Source organism: Sturnus vulgaris, chromosome 24 (assembly GCF_052056855.1).
Source record: "Sturnus vulgaris isolate bStuVul1 chromosome 24, bStuVul1.hap1, whole genome shotgun sequence".
In the NCBI taxonomy this organism is placed as follows: domain Eukaryota; kingdom Metazoa; phylum Chordata; class Aves; order Passeriformes; family Sturnidae; genus Sturnus; species Sturnus vulgaris.
In genome coordinates, this window is record NC_142266.1 from 7268504 (window position 1) to 7287493 (window position 18990).

General features: G+C 62.7%; 2 protein-coding genes across 4 annotated transcripts; one reads left to right on the forward strand and one right to left on the reverse strand.

The window, feature by feature from the left end:
- Window positions 1–572: 572 nt before the first annotated feature.
- FGR (FGR proto-oncogene, Src family tyrosine kinase) lies at window positions 573–9990 on the reverse strand. 3 transcript variants are annotated; one of them, XM_088178274.1, is made up of 13 exons: window positions 9851–9990; window positions 6158–6218; window positions 5684–5936; window positions 5500–5602; window positions 5150–5248; window positions 4890–4993; window positions 4670–4819; window positions 3568–3723; window positions 3006–3185; window positions 2834–2910; window positions 2604–2757; window positions 1989–2120; window positions 573–1757 (listed from the first exon to the last, which is right to left on the reverse strand). In XM_088178274.1, exons 3-13 carry the CDS (start codon window positions 5922–5924, stop codon window positions 1549–1551), a joined length of 1605 nt encoding a protein of 534 aa, XP_088034400.1. In that variant the 5' UTR covers window positions 5925–5936; window positions 6158–6218; window positions 9851–9990; the 3' UTR covers window positions 573–1548. The 3 variants fall into 3 exon arrangements, with proteins under 3 accessions (XP_088034400.1, XP_088034399.1, XP_088034401.1); XM_088178273.1 differs by lacking the exon at window positions 3568–3723 and adding an exon at window positions 4087–4251 and having other exon boundaries at window positions 9851–9988; XM_088178275.1 differs by lacking the exon at window positions 9851–9990 and adding an exon at window positions 4087–4251 and having other exon boundaries at window positions 6158–7739.
- Window positions 9991–11371: 1381 nt separating this feature from the next.
- On the forward strand, window positions 11372–17052 carry LOC106861862 (digestive cysteine proteinase 1-like). Its single transcript, XM_014890524.2, has 11 exons — window positions 11372–11487; window positions 12558–12617; window positions 12858–12950; window positions 13028–13200; window positions 13897–14140; window positions 14212–14404; window positions 14501–14694; window positions 15303–15394; window positions 15479–15640; window positions 16168–16357; window positions 16686–17052. The coding sequence occupies exons 1-11, from the start codon at window positions 11436–11438 to the stop codon at window positions 16871–16873; spliced, it is 1641 nt and encodes a 546-aa protein (XP_014746010.2). The 5' UTR covers window positions 11372–11435; the 3' UTR covers window positions 16874–17052.
- The last annotated feature ends 1938 nt before the right edge of the window (window positions 17053–18990 follow it).

Genomic DNA, 18990 nt, shown 5'->3' on the forward strand with positions numbered 1-18990 from the left:
CCTGGCTGGGGTGGGGGCCAGTCCCTCCTTCCCATCAGTGCTGAGGAATTCATTACCGGCACAGCTGGGCCCTGCTGGGGAGGCCAAGCTGCAAGGAAAATTAACCTCTTCCTCCCCAGCCTGCAAGCACGGGACCTCTCCCTGTCCCAGCTGGCAGGAAGGGACAGTCCCCTCTCGGGGAGTGCTGGGGGGCTGCGGGGTGCTCTGCATGGGGGCAGCTTTGCAGACCCAAATGCTTCCCAACCCAGCGTTTCCAGGCTTTTATTCACAAGGGAAGTTGGTGTGCCCCCTTCCCACACGGCCTTGGGGGCAGGGGGGCTTTCTCTGCTCACCCCCTTGGAGAAGCCCCCCCAGACCTGTGTCCTGGGGCTGGAGGCGGTGAGGGGGCATCGTTCAGTCCTGGCTCGGCTGAACTCGGAAGCCCCTGCCCCCATGGGGATGGGTGTTGCCACCCCAAATCCCCAAATCCCAAGTCCCCCCACCTCCAACCACCCCCCACTGCTTATGCCCACCTGGGGCTTCTCGTCTCTCTTGGGGTGGGGCAGGGGCAGAAGGACCTGGGCTGCCTCCAGTTTGTTAGAAAGGTTTTATTTCTCTGTATTTACAGACTTAATAAAAAAAATAAACAACAAATCCCTCCCCTGCCCTTCCCTCCCCATCCCATGGCACTGTCCTCCACAGCCCTGCCCTAGGGGTGCGGGGGGTTACTGGCCATGGGGCACAGGGCTGGGAGCCCGCTCAGGAATGGGAGTGCCTGGGGGGGCAGCAGGCAGGGTGGCACCGTCCTCCCCCGAGCCAGGACATTCCCCTGGACACACACACTCCCCCGATTAACCCCTGCTGCAGCCACACCTCCCCAAGTGCTGTGGGGTGACCCCAGCCCGTACCCTCGTCCTGCCCCCTGGGGCAGAGCTGCCCCCACCCCGCCTGGCCCCCCAGGACCCCCTGTGCCCCCAGTGCAAGCAGAGGTGGGTGTATGGCTTTCAGGACTTGGCTCTACCATAAAGCAGAGGAGATAAGGCCAGGGACAAGGGGGTCCCCCAGTACTGGGGTCCCTTGGTGGGGGCGATGGCTGCTTGGGGGAGGCATATAAAATCTTATAAATTAAAGGAGATATAAAGGGAGGGAGGGTTGAGATGACCTCCCACAGGTCAGTGCCAGGATTTTAGGGGCATGAACTCCATCCAGCTGTGCTCCAAGAGATTGGGGCTGGCATGGGGAGCTCCCCACAAGCCCTCTGCTCCTGTGGGTCTGGGGGTGTCTGGGGGGTTCACCGGGGTTCCCCACTGTCCCCCCTGCAGCCAAAGCCCTTCTCAGGTGCAAAGCTGGGTGTGAAGGCAGTAAAGGAGTGGGAGAAGGGGAGAGCTGGGTGCACTGCTTTGTCTCCTCTCTGAGTCCAATATCCTTGTGCAAAGCCCTGTGTTCTCCCTGAGCACTCCCCAAAAGACATTTTGGGGGAGCACAGCCAAAGGGAGCAACCACCTCTAAAGAAAAAAGGAAATTCACCCCAAAGCCAGCCCAGAGCTTGCTGGGGGTGCCAGCCCCGGGTCACTGGTTGTCCCCGGGCTGGTACTGGGGCTCGGTGGCAGTGAAATAGTCCTCGAGGAAGGACTGGAGGTACTCGAAGGTGGGGCGCTCCTCGGGCTCCCTCTTCCAGCACTGCACCATCACCTCGTGCAGGGATGGGGGGCAGCTCCCCGGGCACTGCATGCGGTACCCCCGCTCCACCTGCTCCAACACCTCTCTGTTGTTCATCCCTGCGGGACAAGGACTCGCCCTCTCAGTGACAGCTCCCCCGTGGGACGAGCCAGCGGGGAAACTGAGGCACACGGTGGCGTTGCCCTGTGCTTTGGGTAGGAGCCCAGTTTAGCATTGATCTCTCTGAAGGGGAAACTGAGGCACGGGACAAGCCTTGCCAAGGAGGGTCAGCCCACGTCTGTGCCCTGCCCAGCCCAGCCCAGAGGTGCCCCTGCCCCAGGGGGCCATACCTGGGTAGGGCACCCGGCCTTTGGTCACCAGCTCAGTCAGGAGGATGCCAAAGGACCAGACGTCCGACTTGATGGTGAACCTCCCAAAAAGCGCAGCCTCCGGAGCCGTCCACTTGATGGGGAACTTGGCCCCTGCAAGGGGAGACAGGTGAGCCACGGCTGGGGCTGCACCTACACCTAGAGCACTTCACACCTGGGGCAGCCACATCTGGGCACACACCACAGCTGGGACATCCCACACCTCACATGAAGCACCTTGCACTGGGGGTGTCCTGCACCCAGGGCACCCTGCACTGGGGACACCCTGCACTGGGGACACCCTGCTCTGGGGTACCTGTCACCTGGGGCATCCATCAATGAAAACACCCACGCCCTGGGCCACTTGTCTCCTGGGGGTGCCAGTTCCCTGGGGCACCTCTCCTCTCCACCAATACTCTGGCATGATCAGAGGTATCCATCACCAAAAATACCCATAAATTTGGGGTGTCCATCACCCAGGCTGCCCATTCCCTGGGGCACCATCATTTAGGGGATCCAGTGCCCAGGTTACTCAGCCCCGGGGATGACCATCTCCAGGCTAAGGGACACAACAGGAGGACACCGCGGGGTTCCCACCCTGCCGTGCTGTGTACTCATCATCCTCGATGAGGCGAGCGAGGCCGAAGTCAGCGATCTTGCACACGAGGTTGTCTCCCACCAGGATGTTGGCAGCGCGGAGGTCCCGGTGGATGTAGTTCATGCGCTCAATGTACGCCATGCCCGCCGCGATCTGAGGGGCACAGAGCAGTGAAGACCCCCAGGACAGCCCTGGGGGGTACCCCCACCCTGTACCGGCCCCCCAGTACCTGGGCAGCCATGTCCACCAGCTGGGGCAGCTTCAGGTAGCGACCGTCCCCATCCTTCAGGAAATCCAACAAGCTGCCTGCAGGCAGGAGGAGTCCCCATCAGAAACCCCCAAAACCCAAGGGGTGCCCTGCCCTGCGAGCCCCCCTGCCCTGGCAGGTGCCCCCTGCTCACCCTGGCTCATGAACTCTGTCACGATGTAGATGGGCTCCTCTGACACCACGGCGTAGAGCTGCACCAGCTTGTCGTGCCTCAGCCTCTTCATGATCTGAGCCTCCTCCAGGAAGGCCTCGGGGGACATTGTCCCAGGCTTCAACGTCTTCACTGCCACCTTGGTGGTGCCATTCCATGTGCCTGGGTTGGGCACACACACAGAGTCACCACGAGCCCAGGGGTGTCACCAGCCAGCCCAGCACAGAGCAATGTGTGGATGGATGGATGGATGGATGGATGGATGGATGGATGGATGGATGGGCAAGGATTCAGGGCAGGGCAAGGAAGGGTTTCCTTGGTGAGGATTGTGATCCCACAGCATCCCACCCAGGACAAGGAGTTCCCCTCATCCCAGCGCCCACCTCACCCCATTCCCAAACCCTTCATGGATTCTGTGCCAAGTCTCCACCTCCCCTACACAAGTGGGTACCACCTGGCACCCCGTGATGCTCCCTGCCAGGACAGGACAAGGCTTCTCCTGTTCCCTGTGCTCCCCCACCCCGGCCGGCTGGGCCAGCCTTACCCATCCACACATGTCCGAAACATCCCATGCCAAGTTTCTCCTCGAGGGTGATGGATTCCCGTGCTATCTCCCAGGCGTCCTTAGCTAATCCCAGGGTCTGGGGCTTCACAGCAGGGCACGGGTGGGTGAGCAGATGGCACAACCCGTCGTTGTACTCTGCAGGGGATGGGGGGCAGGCAGGGAGGAGGAGGGAGGGGATGTGATGGGATGAAGGCAGCATGCATGAGTGCAGGAAGCAGAGGACACCGGAGGAAGAGGATGACAAAGGTGGGACCCCCTGGCCTGGTCTTGTGGCCCCATCTGCAGTGGGGGTCTGCTCGCCCATGCAGAGGTGACATGGGGCCTCTTGGGGTACCCATTGTGAACCCAGAGCAGGACATGGGATAATTCCTCATGCCAGCAAATCGGTGTCATTCAGCCTGTCCTGGCAGGCGTGAGCTTGTCCCAGTGGGGTGCCAGGCCTGGGGGTACCCCCGTGTCCCCCCTGCCTCTTGCCCTGGCTTGCCCACCAGGCCCTACCCATCCAGACTTCCCCGAACTGCCCATTTCCCAGCTTCTTGAGGAGCTGGAGGGACTCGCGGGGGATCTCCCACACGTCTTTGGTTTTGACTGAGAGGTCGGCCAGTTTGGGGGTTCCCTTGTGGCACGGCACGGCCAGGCGGCAGCACAGCCCGGCCGCCCGCTCTGCAGCGGGAGCAGGGGCACAGGAGTCACTGTGGGCACGGACCCCCACAGCCCTTTGCCCCGCTCCCACCACCCTGGGCATCGCCAAGGCTCTTGGATCACCCCCAACACACAAATGCACCCCCCTCCGCCTGCCCCAGGGACAGCTCTGCACCCCCCAGCCGGGCTGGACCCCCAGTCCCCCCAGCTGCACCCGGGGCGGGGGTGATGTCCCCCCACCGGAGACAAGGGGAGCTCCCTGCACCCTGGACAGGCAAAAGGGGAGGCTCTCAGCAGTCTCCTAATGCCACCAACAGCACAGTCCCCTCCTTCCCCAGTTCAGCCCCGACAGCCCAGTCTCTTACCAAAGGGTCTTCTGAGCTTTCCCTACCCTTCCTATTGCCCCCCTGTGCCCCTCACCACCCTCACCACACCCTACCTATGTAGTGCTGGACCAGCTGCTGCACGGTGTTGAACTGGGCGCGGGTGGTGATGTAGTAACCCCCGCTATCCAGTTTCCGAATCTTATAGTGCTTCACGTGGTCTCCCTTGGCCTCATCCCAGTCCCGGATGGAGAGGGAGTAGGCACCTACGTGGGGATACTGGTCAGGGAGGGATGTGGGGCACAACCCCAAGTGTCCCCACCCCTGTCCCTGTACCTTTCGTCGTCTCACTCTCCCGAATGAGGAAGGTGCCTCTGGAGTTGCCGTGGCACAGGAGCTGCCGCTCTGCATCTTTGCGCCCGATCTTCCCGAAGTACCACCTGCCACGGTGACGGGCTCAGCGCCAGGGTGGCACCGCCGAGGGCACCACGGACCCCCGTGCCAGCACTGCGGCACTGCCGAGGCTCGCAAGGACACCTGGGCCTGAGCCAGGTGGGGTTGGGGTTTGTCTCCACCCCTTATCCCCCGCTACTCACTCTTCTGCCTGGATGGAGTCCACAGGGGCCACGTAGTTGCTGGGGATGTAGCCCGTGGCACCCGAGCTCAGTGACCTTGCCTCCCACCAGTCCCCCTCCCTAGGCAGGGAAAGAGAGAACGTGGAGGAAGAGGGACAGACAGACAGACAGACAGACCTGCCCACCGTGTGCCTCCTCCCCCCGCACACAGCACCCCAGACCCCGCTGTCCCCTCCCGTCCCTGCTGAGACCACCCAGGCAGAGCTTGGGTCCCCGGCCTGGGTCCTGCGGGGGGTACCAAGGCACAGGGGCACCTCCCCGGGCTGGTGTGTGGGTGCTGGGGGTGGCAGCAGGTCCGGGGGGGGGCTCACGTGTTGTTGATGATGTGGAATTTCTCCCCTTTCTGGAATGTGAGGTCGTCCTCCGTCCTGGCCTCATAGTCGTACAGGGCGATGAAGAGTGTCACCCCCCCGCCTGTGGCACACGGAGGGAGCACGATGAGAGCCCAGGGGTGCAGCTGGACACCCCTCCCCACCAGCCAGCCACGCCGCTGACCTGCGATGCCCCCGCTCCGCGTTGGCAGCGCGCTGCAGGTGAAGCTGCCCGGCTCCGCACAGGACGGGGCCAGGGGCACCGCGGGCCCCTGGAAGTTGTTGAAGTCGGGGATGCGGGTGAAGATGGCCCCTGGCTGCGTGGGGTCGGGGTCGTACTGGGAGGCGGGGGGCTGGAGGGAGCCCCCCTCGCCCCCTGCCTGCCCTTTGCCGGCCCCCTTCTCTTTGCAGGGCACGCAGCCCATCCTGGGCACCGCCTGTGGGGCAGAGGGTCCGTGAGCCCCGCGCCCCCCGGGCAGGGTGGAGGCACGGGGTGCACCCCTCCAGTCCCAGGGGATCTGCCACCCTCCAGCTCAGCGCGCTGCACAGCAGGGGCACCCTGGGGTGTCCATGGACACCGCTGCAAGGGGGGCTGTGCTGCCCGGGGGACCCCACGCCCGCCCGGCACCCCTGGGTGCTCCACAGCAGCTCCACTCACTGCGACGGCTCCTCAGGTCACTTCAGCTGCTTCATGTCACCTCAGGGAGGACAAGAGTCACCTGTGGACACCAAGGAGGCCATCAAGTTGAAACACCCTTGCCATGGGCTGTAGCACCCCACCGTGGGATAAAATACCCCTGTACAGGCTGCAACAGCCCTGCATGGACTGAAACACTTCTGCCACAGGCTAAAGGACCCCTGAATAGATTGAAACACCCCACAACAGGATGCAACACCCCTGCCATGGGCTATGACACCTCTAACGGGCTGCAACACCAACGACGTGGACTGCAACACCACTTGCACCGGCTGCAACAGCCCTGCACGAGTTACAACACCCTGCGCAGACTGAAGCGCACATGCACAGGCTGTAACACCCCTGCATGAGCCATAATAACACCCCTGCAACATCCCTACAACGTCCCTTCACAGGCTGCAACCCCCCTGCATGAGCTCAAATGATCTGCAACACCCCCACAAAGCTGCAACATTGCTCCGAGGGCTGCAACACCCCGGTGCGGGCTGAAACCACATCCTCCAGTGGGTTTTTCTCTCACTGTGTCCTCACCACACCACTCACGTCCTTTCAGGGCAGCTGCGTCCCCGAGGCTGAAGGGGAGCCTGACCTGGTGGGAAGGAGCCCCCAGAGCGTCCCCATCCCCACACCCTGTGCTTGGGGGAGTGTGTTTTGGGGAGGAAAGTCCCTGCTCACATTGCTGTGGTCAGGACAGGCTCTTCAGCCACATGTGGTGAGAAGGTGTCGCAGAGGAGGAGGAGGAAATCAGACCTCTCCTGTCATGGCTGTTAGATGTCCATCCCCAGCCCTGTCCTCACCTTGGCTGCTGGGCACCCACCCACACCAGTCTGCCCAGTTTGCACCGGGCAGAGCACTCCAGTCTGCAATATGCCAGAGGTCACCCTGCCTCCAGCTGAGAGTGGAGGGAAGGAGCAGAAGGTGTCCTGTCCTCTGCACTCCAGCAAGCTAAAGGAGACAAAGGTTATGGGGTGGATGAGACATTTCAGTCAGGTTTTCCCAATCATGGTTATCGATTCCCTTTCCTCTCTCTCAGTAGGGGTGGAGAGCCCAGCTCGCCCCTTCCCTCTCTGCTTTCCACGCTGGTGGTGTGGCAAGGCCGCAGCCATTGCCAACGGGGCAGTGTTGTCAAATCTGAGGAATCTGAACTGGTTGGGGATTTTATTCCCGATGATAATTAATGGCTATTTAAACTGATGAACAACCCTGGTTCTCACAAACCCTACCCCCTCTGGGTGGGAATCACCCACCCACCACATTCAGAAACTTCCCATTTTGCTGAATTTCAGTGGAGCTGCCACAGCTGCCAGCAGGGACGGCAAGGAGCATCTTCCAGGCAAGTGCAACCCCCCAGCATCACAGCATCAAGGGTTTAGGTGCTGTGCAGCAGCATGGCACCCAGGCTTCCCCTTCCCTGCGCACCCAGGAGTCTCCTGAGCTCAGCCCTCACACTGCCCATGGGAGGGGGACGCAGCTGCGGCCGTGTCCGATGGCTGCACGGCAGTGTCTGGCTCCAGCCTTCCCCAAAAGGAGCTGCTTGGAGCCGGGGAGCAGATGGCAACTGAGCCCTTGTCGCCCTGGCTCCCCCAGCACCAGCCCCGGACGAGCTGCCAGGTCCCGCCCCGCGCTCAGACCCGGCCAATTCATCACCCCCGTCCCGCCGGGCACGGCTGGGCACGGAGCAGCCACATCCCTCACTGCCCATCCATCTGCTCCCCAGGCCCCCGGGACACGGGGCAGCTCAGCCCCGTCCCCAGCTCCTGGACAGGGCACAGTATCCCTTGCACACCCAATTATCACCCCACATGTCACCTGCAGGGCTGGGGTCACCTCCATCCCCCGCCTCCCCTCATGGGAATAACAGCAGTGGAGAACTCGGGCTCTGGGGGGACATGGCGGTGCTGGGAATGTCACACCCCGATCCGTGGGGACAAGCCACGGTGGCATTTGCCAGGCTGAGGGGGCCACAACCCCACCGGGCAGGAGGCAGCTGCCAGAGGAACTCACACAGCTACGCAAGGGAAGAGGAAGCAGCAGGAGCACGGTGTGGGCTGGGGAGAAGAAGAGGATGGTGCTGTGGCCGTCAAGGGGCCACAGGACGGGCAGGACTTGAGCTCTGGTGGCAGCTGGGAGGGTCAGGCAGGGATGGCAGCAGGGCTGCAGCCCCCTGGGTGTCCTGAATCCCCCCCGTGCCTTGTCCCACACTGTCACCCTGCATTGCTCCGAGGTGACCCAGCTCCCGCTCCCTGGGAAGAGGAACCGAGAGGGCTGCACAGCCCAGCCTGGCGCCACGGAGGTTCCTCTGTCACCCTGAGGCTCTGCAGCTCCCTAGTCCTAGCAGGAAAACTTAGACATGAGGTAGCTGCAGTGCAGAAGGGGAAAGTGGCTCATAAGGACACAGGATCTGGAGCTGTGTCCCCATCCCATGTTCAGAACCCCACAGACCTGGGGAGGGGACAAGAGGCCACATCTGCCTCCCCCATCTGCTCCTTGTTCCAGCTCTATGGCAGATGGTGGCGTGTCCCTGCCCCTTTCCCGCTGCCCCCAGCCCCAAGATGATGCCTGGAGATTGAGCCCTGCTCCAGCTCCAGTCCTCCCAGTTCACCCAGTGCCTGGTGAGTCTCCTGTGGCTCCCGGTGGGAGCAGGTTCCTCCAGAGCAAGGGGTGCAAGGAAGGATGACGCCCCATCTCATGCATGCCCACGAGCAGGGCTATTCCCTGAGATGGAAAATGAAGGATTTGCCAACCCCCAAAAGTGATTTTCTCCACAAGCCCACCTGTCCCCTTGCCCCTCTCCCTGAAAGAAGATGCTCAGTAGAGAGGGAGCCCCCCTGGCCAGCCTTCCAGCCCCATCGCTGGCTGGGAAAGCAGGATTTCCGCTGGAAGAAGAGCAATTCCCGGATCCAAGGGGCTGCAGGGGCGGAGGGAGGGAGCCAGCCAGGGCTCCAAATACAATGTCCCGGGAGGAGCGGGGTGGGGAGGGAATTGTGCAGGGCAGGAAGCAGCGAGTTCCTGTCCCTCCTTGGGACACACCAAGGATCAGGGACGAAGCAGAGCTGCAGGAGCGGGGGGAGCATCCGCTCCGGCTGGGGCCTGAGCCCCCGACAGCTCCCCCAGCCCCAGGCACGGAGAGCTCAGCCTCCACGATCGCCCCGGAGCGCGGACTGGGCTGGCAGCCCATGGGCACCTGCAGGGCCGGAGGGCACAGGTGTGTGTGTGTGTCCCAGGTGCCGTGTCCGGTCCCCTCGCCAGCCTGCGGGTCCAGCACGGGTGAGGGCACCGACGTGGTGTCACCAGCAGTGAGTGCCGGGATGGTGAGCTGGATGCTGGATGCCCCCAGATCTTCACACACACCCCGCAGCCCCGCTGACCTGCTGCCCCCCAGGACGGCCGGGACGGGGGTCTCCTGCCACCCTCAGGCATTTCCCAGGGAAGCAGTGAGGGCACAGTGAGGGCAGACCCCCCAATAAACCCCACCGATGTCCCGGGACCCTCTGTCCCCACAGCTCAGGACCCGTCCCGCCGGCACCCAGAGCCACCCCCCACAAGGAGGGGGCATCTCTCACAGAACACGGCAAGGGGATGAAGAGACCCCCCCGCTCTTCCAGGGGTGAGCCCTGCACCCCCTGCACCACACACCGCACACACACCTCCTACCTGCTCCGGCTGGCATGGACCCCCCGCTCCCACGGGGCTCCCGACGGGACCACCGGCCGGGCAACCACGGCAGCCCCGCCTCGCCCAGCGCTGGGGTTCGGGCCGGCAGCCGTGGGAGAGCCGGAGCGCCCGGCCGTGAGCTTCCCGTGTCTCTTCGGCGCTCTGGCAGCCGAGCAAGAGCTTCCCCTCCCCTCGCCCCCCCTTCCTCCCCGCGCTCGCAGCAATGGTTCATTGTACCAGCCAGCCCAGCCGGCTGCTGGATCCCCCTCCGGATCCCCTCCGGATCACCCTCGGGATCACCTCGCACGCTCTCTGGGGACCACAGCCTGCCCGTGGAGGTGGTACAGCGGGGAACAGGCACCCGGGGGTCTCCGGTCCCCAGCAGCACAAGGAGACGCTGGCGCGGGTTCCCAGGCTCTGCCTGCTGGGATTTACGGGGCAGTGAGCGGGTCCAGCCTGTGCCGCTGCCTGCACCCGTCCCCAAAGCCTGGCACTGCCTCCCTGAGTCCCCCGGAGAGAAGTCCCGGGGCAGGGGACAGCAAAGGGACATTAAATTGCGCACAGAGCCTTGCAAGGGACAGGAACAAGGTGCCCGTCTGGTGGCAGGACAGGCACAGCAGCCACTCGTCCTGCTGGAGCAGGCTCTCAGGGGCAGGCAGAGCCGTGGAGGGGCAGCAGACAGCCCGCCATGCCTGGGGAACGGCAGGTAGCTCTGGGTTGTGTTCCAGGGGCGTCCCCCCAAGGTGGGGTGCAGCTCTTATGTGGCTCGAGCCAGTCCTGTGCCCATGGATTGCCTGCTAGACATTGGACTCCTTATTTACACCTTGTCCAGATAAAGTTGCTGGTGGGATGAGCCCAAGATTCGGTCACACCAAGCCACAAACTTCAGTGAGTTCTGGGATTGGGGTGAACCACCCAGACCCCTGTCTGAGTGCCTCTGCACCCTGCCTGAGCACCCAGCATCCCGTGTGATCCCCTTGCACCCTGTCTCAGTTCCCCTGCGCCCCCTCAGAGCCTCCCCAGCGCTGTCTGAGCCCCCCCGTGCGTCCTCTCTGAGCCCTCCTGGAGCTGGCTTTGTCCCGGCTCTGCCGTGCTGTCCTCCCACACAGCTGGACTGGAGTGGGATCCTTCCCATCTCTCCAGAGCCTTCCTCCTCCTCCTCCTCCTCCTGCTCCTCCTCCTCCGGCTGGGGACCTGTTCCTCAGTGATGTCACACTTAACCTGTCCCCTCCTGACTCATCCGGCGAGGGAAGGAAGCCTGGCTGGCCCCAGCTTGGGGGGTGCCCCACAGATCCATCCAGCACACCCACCCGAATGCTGCTTGAGGCATTTTGGGGCTCATCGTGCACCTCCCATGGCCCGCAGCACCCGCATTGCTCCATCTCCCTCCGTGGGGCCCTGCCGGGACACGCTCTCCCCGCCGAGCGCCCCGGGGTGCCCGTCCCCCGCCAGGCTCCGCACGGTGCCGGTTCCTTCCCTCCTCCGGGGAGGGCCCCGACTTCTGCATTGGCTCCGCCGGGTTTCGCCGCCGCCGGCTCCAGCTTAAAGCTGAGGAGCCGGTGCGGGGCCAGCCGGGGCGTCCAGGATGGGTTTTCTCTGCTGGCTCACGGCCTCTGTGCTCTGCATCGCCGTCCGGGGTGAGTCTGACCCCCACCCTGGCACTGTCACCGCTGGGGACACCGCGGGCATGGGAGGGAGATGTGGGGACCCCCACCAGATCTGCTCCCGCCGCGCTGCAAGGGAGGTTTGAGTCTGAGGAAGTGGTTTTATTGCTTGTTGGGCCCCGAAATTCGCAGTTCCTCCAAGACACAGCTGGGATGGGTGGCAAAGAGGGCAGGGGAGATGTGTCTTGAGGGCTTGGTGGGGCTAGGGGCATGAAAATAAGACTAAATATGGCTTTAACCCAAGGGGTTTAACCCAACCAGGCAGGGCAGCCAAATGTGAGGGGACAGGGGTGGCAGGGCGGCCGTGCCCCCGTGGGACACCCTTTCCATAAAACCGAGCAGGGTAGGGAGGTGACTGCACCTGTGGCTGCGCCCCCCAGTCCTGGCACTGTGTGTGGGTGCCCAGGGATGGCGTGTCATGGGTGCCCATGGCACAGCCCGGGCTGCAGCTGGGGTTTGCTCGTCCCCGCCTCCCCAGGGCTGGGGGATCGGCTGCTCCCGGCTGTCCCGGGCTGGGCAGGTGCTGTCCGGGTCCGGGCAGGTGCTGCTGATCGCTCCCGGCGAGGAGGAGGATGCTGAGGGAGGGAAGGGCTCGTTCCCAGCAATTGTGTTGGCGTGGGGTTGCACAAGCTGGGAGCCCGGAGGGAGGCTGGGGAGGTCACTGGAAGATGCCAGGCAGAACCTGAAAGGTCCCTGGCACCCCTCAACCATGCCCTGTGTGTTGGGGACAGCTTGGCCGGGTCCCACCTTGGAGATCAAAGCCAGGGCCACCAGTGCCGGGGGTGACACTGGGGCATCACCCCAACGGGAACTGGGGCTCCCTGGGGGTGCAACAGTGCGGGGCTCGCTCCAGTGTCACGGCAGGCTGTGGCATGGCGCTGACCCCGGGAGGGTCCTCAGTCCCTTGGATATGCCTTTGGATGGGCTCAGGAAGCTCTTTTGGCCAAGCAGGGAAGCCCCAGGCTGGCCTTGGCAGCCTCTCATGCTCGTCTCAGCTGGGGGGACACTCACAGCCCCCTCACCCTGCCCCCTCTGCCTTTCAGGACAGGACTATGGGCTCTCCCGCCCGCCCCCTCAGTTCGGCTCCATCTACCATGTCCGAGGTAATGGGACCCCGCAGCCCCTGGGAGGGAGCAGGGGATGTTCAGCACGGGTAGGACCAGGCTGTCCCAGTGCCGAACTGGGCAAGTTCCCACAGCCGAGTGCCTCTTCCTGATCCATCCATCACCCGTGGGGGCACAGTCCTGGTCAGCTGTGGGTCTGCAGACTCTGGGGGGCTCGGGGGGGATGTTGGGGTGCTGAGGCTTGGGGGCTGACCCGTGTGCTGTGCCGGGGGCTCACAGGGGTCATTAAGTTGCCCTACGCCGAGATCGAGGAGCCCTTTGAAGCCTGGTACAACCTGACGGGGAACAAGAGCCGGATCCAGTACTACGGAGGTAAGAGGTGGGCACCCAGCTGGGCCCACTCTGCACCCGCAGGGCTCTCGTGCCTCAGTTTCCCTTCCCTGGCACAGGACAGGTGATAACCTACCAGCTGGCAGCGGTGAAGCCCTATGGGATGAGGTACAAGATCACACCAGAGACCACCGAGAAGGAGGTGAACGCCAGGAAGTGCTTCCAGCTGCCCGGCTCCAAGGAGGACGTGGTCACCGCTCAGAGCGTCTTCCCCAGCATGAGCGGCTTCAAGGTGGGACAGCTCAGAGCCTAGATCTGACCTCCCAAAGCATCCCCAAGCTGTGGCAGGGGTGCTGGGGGATGCTCCTCTCTGTCCGAGGGCTGCAGGGCGCTGGGACCGGCCAGGACCTGTCCCCACACCCCAGGGTGCAGGGAGGGTCACTTCCCCACCCGGATCGGGGCCGGACTCCTGGCTCGTTTCCCAGCTCCAGCAGCCGTGTTGGGACGTGTCACATCCCACACAAACGCTGGCATTTCGGCATGGCTTGGGCAAGTCTCTGCGTGGCAGCTCAGCTCCTGCCGGCCCCGGCCTGCGCCAGGGCTGAGCACAGCACGTGAGCAGTGGGGACAGCAGGTTGTCACTGAGCTGGACACATGCCTGCATGGCGAGGGCTTGGAAACACGCAGGAAAAATCTGAAATCTTTTCAGGTTTTCGGAGAAATGGTGCAGCCAGACCCCCTGCTCTGGGTGCACAGAATGCTGTGCACAGTGGAGTGTCCCCAGGGCACCGCCGAGCCAGACAGGGGGGGCTGCCCTGTGTTGCACCCCATATCCTTGCCCCAGCTTCCACTCCACGCCTGGCTGTGTGCTTATGGCCATGGAGCCCCTGGATCCATCCAGAGAGCCTGGGCTGTGCAAAGGGGCTGGGTGGGCAGCAGGTGGCTGGAGGAGGTTGGGGGCCCCTCCCTGAGGCCGTGTCCCCCCCAGTTCCTGCGGGAGGAATACTACGAGGGCCGGTACTGTGCCGTGTGGCAGAACGTCACCCGCTGGGCCCAGAAGAAGAATGTCTACACGCTGTGGGTGACCAACTCGAGCTGCGGGGTGGCCCCGGTGCACTATGAGATGCGGGGGTACAACAGCCTGCTGGGCTCCCACTACGACAAGTACGAAATCGCCTACACTGACTTCGACAACAGCTACCCCCCCTCCGTCTTCGACCTCCCCGTGAACGGTGAGCCAGGGAGCGCCCCCCCGTCCCGTCCGTGCGGCTCGGGCTGACAGCGTCCCCTCTTCGGTCCCCAGCGACCAAGTGTGGGGTGCTGCCGGGGAATGCGGCGGAGCACCGTGTGCTGGCAAACCCCATGGAGGATCTGGTGGGGCAGCACCGGCCCTGGGCACACCGGGTTTTCCATGACTACCGGCGGCAGATGGGGCGGCGCTACGGCTCCGTGCGGGAGCTGGAGCACAGGCAGAGCATCTTCGTGCACAACATGAGGTAGGGGCAGCTGGGGGGATGACCCCTCCGCGGGTGCTGCTCGCACCGACGAGGCGGTGGCAGCGGCAGCTGGCGCTGTCCCCGCCGTGCTGGCAGGTTCGTGCACTCGCGGAACCGCGCCGGGCTGTCCTACACGCTGTCCCTGAACCACCTGGCGGACCGCACCCCGCAGGAGCTGGCAGCGCTGCGGGGCCGCCGCCGCACCGGGACCCCCAACAACGGGCTGCCCTTCCCCAGCGAGCTCTACACCGGCATCATCCTGCCCGAGAGCCTGGACTGGCGCATGTACGGTACGTGCGGGGTCAGGGGGCGCCGCGGTGCTCCAGGAGTGAGTGCTCCTCACCCAGGCTTGCGCTGAGTCCCACAGAGCTGCCCTGCTGCCCATCACTACACTGAGGAGCCCGTGGGGCTGTGCTGTCCCTCGGGCTGCACATCTGGGAGGTTGGTGAGAGGCTGCACGGAGAGCCTGGGGCTGTCCGAGACCAGGCTGGACAGGGCTTGGAGCAACCTGGTCTAGTGGAAGGTGTCCCTGCCCACGGCAGGGGGTGGAACTGGATGGTATTTGAGGTCCCTTCCAACCGAAACCATTCTGTGTTTCTGTGATTAAAGGCAGCTGGGTCAGCACTTGGCCCTGAATTCACTCTGGTGTCCCAGGGACAGATGTGACATCTGAAGCAACATCTGGCTTCCCCCATGTCCCCATCAGCTGGGAGTGACACCCCCAGAGCTTGGCCCTAGCCAAGGGTGGGGGTCCCAGGTTTGCTGATGCATTCCCCCCTTCTCGGTTAGCACCAAGACCTGGCTGTGCTGCCTCTGCTCCTCAGCTGCTGCCTCAGTTTCCCTTCCTCCATCCCTCGGTGTCAACCCAGTTTCTCATCCCCCACGCCGTTGTCCGCAGGTGCTGTCACCCCCGTGAAGGATCAGGCTGTCTGTGGGTCGTGCTGGAGCTTTGCTACCACGGGAGCCATGGAAGGTGCCCTCTTCCTCAAGGTGGGAGCAAGGCTGTGGCCCACGGTGTGGGACGGGGCCCCTGGAGGGTGCCTGTCCCCATCCTGCCCCGTGTCCCCCCCGCAGACCGGCGTGCTGACCCCCCTGTCCCAACAAGTGCTCATTGACTGCTCCTGGGGCTTTGGGAACTACGCCTGCGACGGCGGAGAGGAGTGGCGAGCGTACGAGTGGATCAAAAAGCACGGGGGCATTGCCAGCACCGAGTCCTACGGCACCTACAAGGGGCAGGTGAGGGTGGCCCCTTGCTCCTGATGGCCTTCCCAACATTTTGGGGCTTTAAAACCGTGGTGGGACTCACCTGGATGCATCACAGGCTCTGAGGATGAGGATGTCACCTCATCCTCAAGCCTTCCGTGGTTCACTGTCAAAGCCAAGCCCCAGGGCTCATCCCGGCAGTTTTGTCATCGTGTCCCTCAGTTTCTCTTCTTGCAAAATAGGGACAAGGGTCCTCCACCTGTGCGTGGTGCCATGAGTCACTCCACAGCCAGGGGTACCCAGGGATGGAGCAAAGCTGCCTGGGGATGGGGATGTGGCAGCAAGATGCAGGCAACAGCCCTGCAGGGCTTTCAGTGCAGAGCAACTGGGAAAACGTCCCCACCACCCTGGGCTTGAGAGGACAGAGGGGTCAGAGCCAGGATGCTCTCACAGCCCAAATTCCAGATCCCTCCTGCATCTGCAGGGTCAGGTGGGGAGGCAGGGTCCCAGCGAGGGATCCTGGGGGTCCTGGTGACAGTGTGTGTCCCCTGGGTGTGCAGAATGGCTTGTGCCACTACAATCAGTCTGAGATGCTGGCCAAGATCACGGGCTACGTCAACGTCACCTCGGGCAACATCACAGCAGTCAAAACTGCCATCTACAAGCACGGCCCCGTGGCCGTCAGCATCGACGCCTCGCACAAAACCTTCTCCTTCTACTCCAACGGCATCTACTACGAGCCCAAGTGCGGTGAGACGAGCAGCACACGGGGCACGGGAGGTCCTGGGTGCCCAACGAGATGCCAGAGCACCTAGGTGCCCTCTCTTTTTTGGTCAGGGGAGGGGTGGAGGGGATGAACCCTGAAGTCCTCTGCAGCACTGAGGGTAGCCCTGGGAGTGGGGATGCTGTCTGGACTGGGATGTTCTCTGGACTGGGATTACTGGGCAGGGATGTTCTCCAGGCAGGGATGGTCCCCAGAAAGGAGTGGTCACTGGGCAGGGATACTCTCTGGACACACGCTCAGCACACAGAGATAGTCTCCAGGCAGGGCTGAGCCTGTCCCATGTCATTCCTGCAGACAACACTCCGGGATCACTGGACCATGCAGTGCTGGCTGTGGGCTACGGAGTCCTGCAGGGAGAGACCTACTGGCTCATCAAGAACTCCTGGTCCACATACTGGGGCAACGATGGCTACATCCTTATGGCCATGAAGGACAACAACTGTGGTGTGGCCACTGAGGCCACCTACCCCATCCTGGCCTGAGCCACCCTGGCTCTGCTGGGAGAGCCCTGGGCAATATCCTCAGCACTCAGCCCTGGATCAGGCCCTTCATGGCAACATCAGGAAGCCAGGGACACGATGGGACAGGTGCATTCAGTGCTGGACACAGGGCAGGATGGGGACACAGCACTGGCCTTGCCAATAAAGACACTGGAAAAATACGGGGTGGCTTCTTCAGGAGGGATTTCATTGCTGCCCACACAGCTGTGCCCCCTGTGCCCCAGGGACACATCCTGTACAGATCCCTATCCCCAGCCTGGTTTTCTTGGTCCTGTGGGACCCTAGGGGCCTCCTGGGGAGGGGACAATCCCCTGGCAGAGCCAGCTGGCTCTCACAGCCAGTCCCAGACACCCGGGGCGAGGGGAGCGGCTCTTCCAGCTCTGAGGTGGAGCACAAACAACCCCAGGGATTTCTGCTGAGATGAGAAATTCCTGGCATGGGCTGTTGGGGGGGGGGGAAGGCCTCCACCCCGTGCCCCACTGCCCGAGTGCCTGTTGTGGCTGTGCGTGGGGATTTTGTCCCTGGGCTGTTTGCCAGTGCCACCAGCCGGGCACCTTCACTCTCTGGGGCTGCTCCCCTTTTACATCGTGGCTGTGCCTCGGCTGGGTGCTCTTAGTTTGGGCTCAAGCCATCCTGGAGAGCAGGATCAGTGCACAAGGATACTAAAACAGGGTGGGAAGCTCTCCCTGCCCTGATCCCATCTTTGCTGGCTCATCCCTGGAGCAGGAGGCACCTCTGCAGGGGTGGGCAGCTGTGGCAGTGGTGGTGGTGGTCCCTGGGGCAGTGCTGCAGCACAGGGGGCACCGGCTCTGCCCTGCACCCCGAGGTGCAGCCAAATCCAGCCCAGCTTGTGCCCGGTGGGGCGTGCAGGCAGCCCACAGCGAGCCCTGAGTGGCTCTGCTTGGGGCTCGCTGTCACCTTGGGCTGGGGGCCGGCTGGACAAGCAGGAGGGGTGAAGGGCACTCAGCCGTGCTCCTCCCCAGCTCTGTTTGCCCCTGGCTCCAAACTGCTCCAGGGTGGGGGGGACACGGGGACACCCCCAGCACCCACGCCCAAACCCCAAATCCATTTGGCATCCACCTGTGCTCCAGGGATGGCTCCCAGGGAGAGCTGCTGGCACTGCCAGGCTCTGCTTCCCAATTCAATAACCCATTTAGCAGCAGGCAGCTGGGAAGGGAAACCTAGAAGGGAAATGTCTCGTAGCTGCAACTGCACAGGCTCTACCTTCCCCCAAAATGGGGTTTTGATAGCTGAGAAGTGACATCCCCCACGGCTACACCCCAATTTTGTGCAGCAAACCACTGGCAGCAGCTGGGGAGCTGCACTTCCCTCCAGGTGACACAACTGCTCTCATCGGTGGTGGCAGGTCATCATATTCCCTTGTTTTCTTTCACTCCTTCACCTGCTTATTTGACAATTTGCTGATTGTTGAAGGGGTCTTTAATCATTCCCAGCAGGGAGGCTGGCTGGAATTCATGTCTGGGAGAGGAATGATCACTGCACAGGGATAATGTGGTTTATTCCGTGGGAGTCCAGGTCTCCAGATCTTTGATTGTCTTGACTGCAGTCAATAAAACATGCTTTGACTTTCAGGAAACCATGACTTTCAGGCTCCCTTTGGATAGGAGATGTCCTGAATTTGCTGCTGAACACAGAGGTGCCTTCGAGAGCTGGAGGTTTTGTATCCCCAGGAAGCATTTACTGAAATTCTGCTCTCATGGCATGAGGGATACCGCAGTCCTGAGCGTGGGTAGTTCAGCTGGCTGGGAACCTAAAAAACGATCTATTTATTATATTTGAAAAGGGGAAAAAAACAAGAAAGGACATACCTGAAGGGAGGTTTGCTGCTTGCAGAGCCAGATGTAAGTTCTGGCTCCCAGCCTGGCTGAGCTGTGACCTCCAGACTTCCCTGGACACCCAAACCTCAGAGTGGCTCCAAGTTTTGCAGAGCACAGCAAAGCACAGCCACTCTGAGCTCTGCTATTTATTGGAAGCAAAGCTGGCCTGAAGCTCGGCATTTAAGGTTTCCTTTGGAAGAGGCACCTTGCAGGAAACTCCCCAAATTTGATACCTTGGTGCTGAAATATTAGCTGAGGTTG

Coding starts and splice junctions, on each gene's coding strand:
- FGR (XM_088178275.1), bottom strand. CDS start 5,924: ATGGGCTGCGTGCCCTGCAAAGAGAAGGGGGCCGGCAAAGGGCAGGCA. Junction 4,252..4,669: donor GCTGGTCCAGCACTACATAG/GTAGGGTGTGGT, acceptor CTCCCGCTGCAG/AGCGGGCGGCCGGGCTGTGC. Junction 2,911..3,005: donor GACAGAGTTCATGAGCCAGG/GTGAGCAGGGGG, acceptor TCCTGCCTGCAG/GCAGCTTGTTGGATTTCCTG.
- LOC106861862 (XM_014890524.2), top strand. CDS start 11,436: ATGGGTTTTCTCTGCTGGCTCACGGCCTCTGTGCTCTGCATCGCCGTC. Junction 12,618..12,857: donor CTCCATCTACCATGTCCGAG/GTAATGGGACCC, acceptor GGGGGCTCACAG/GGGTCATTAAGTTGCCCTAC. Junction 12,951..13,027: donor CCGGATCCAGTACTACGGAG/GTAAGAGGTGGG, acceptor TCCCTGGCACAG/GACAGGTGATAACCTACCAG.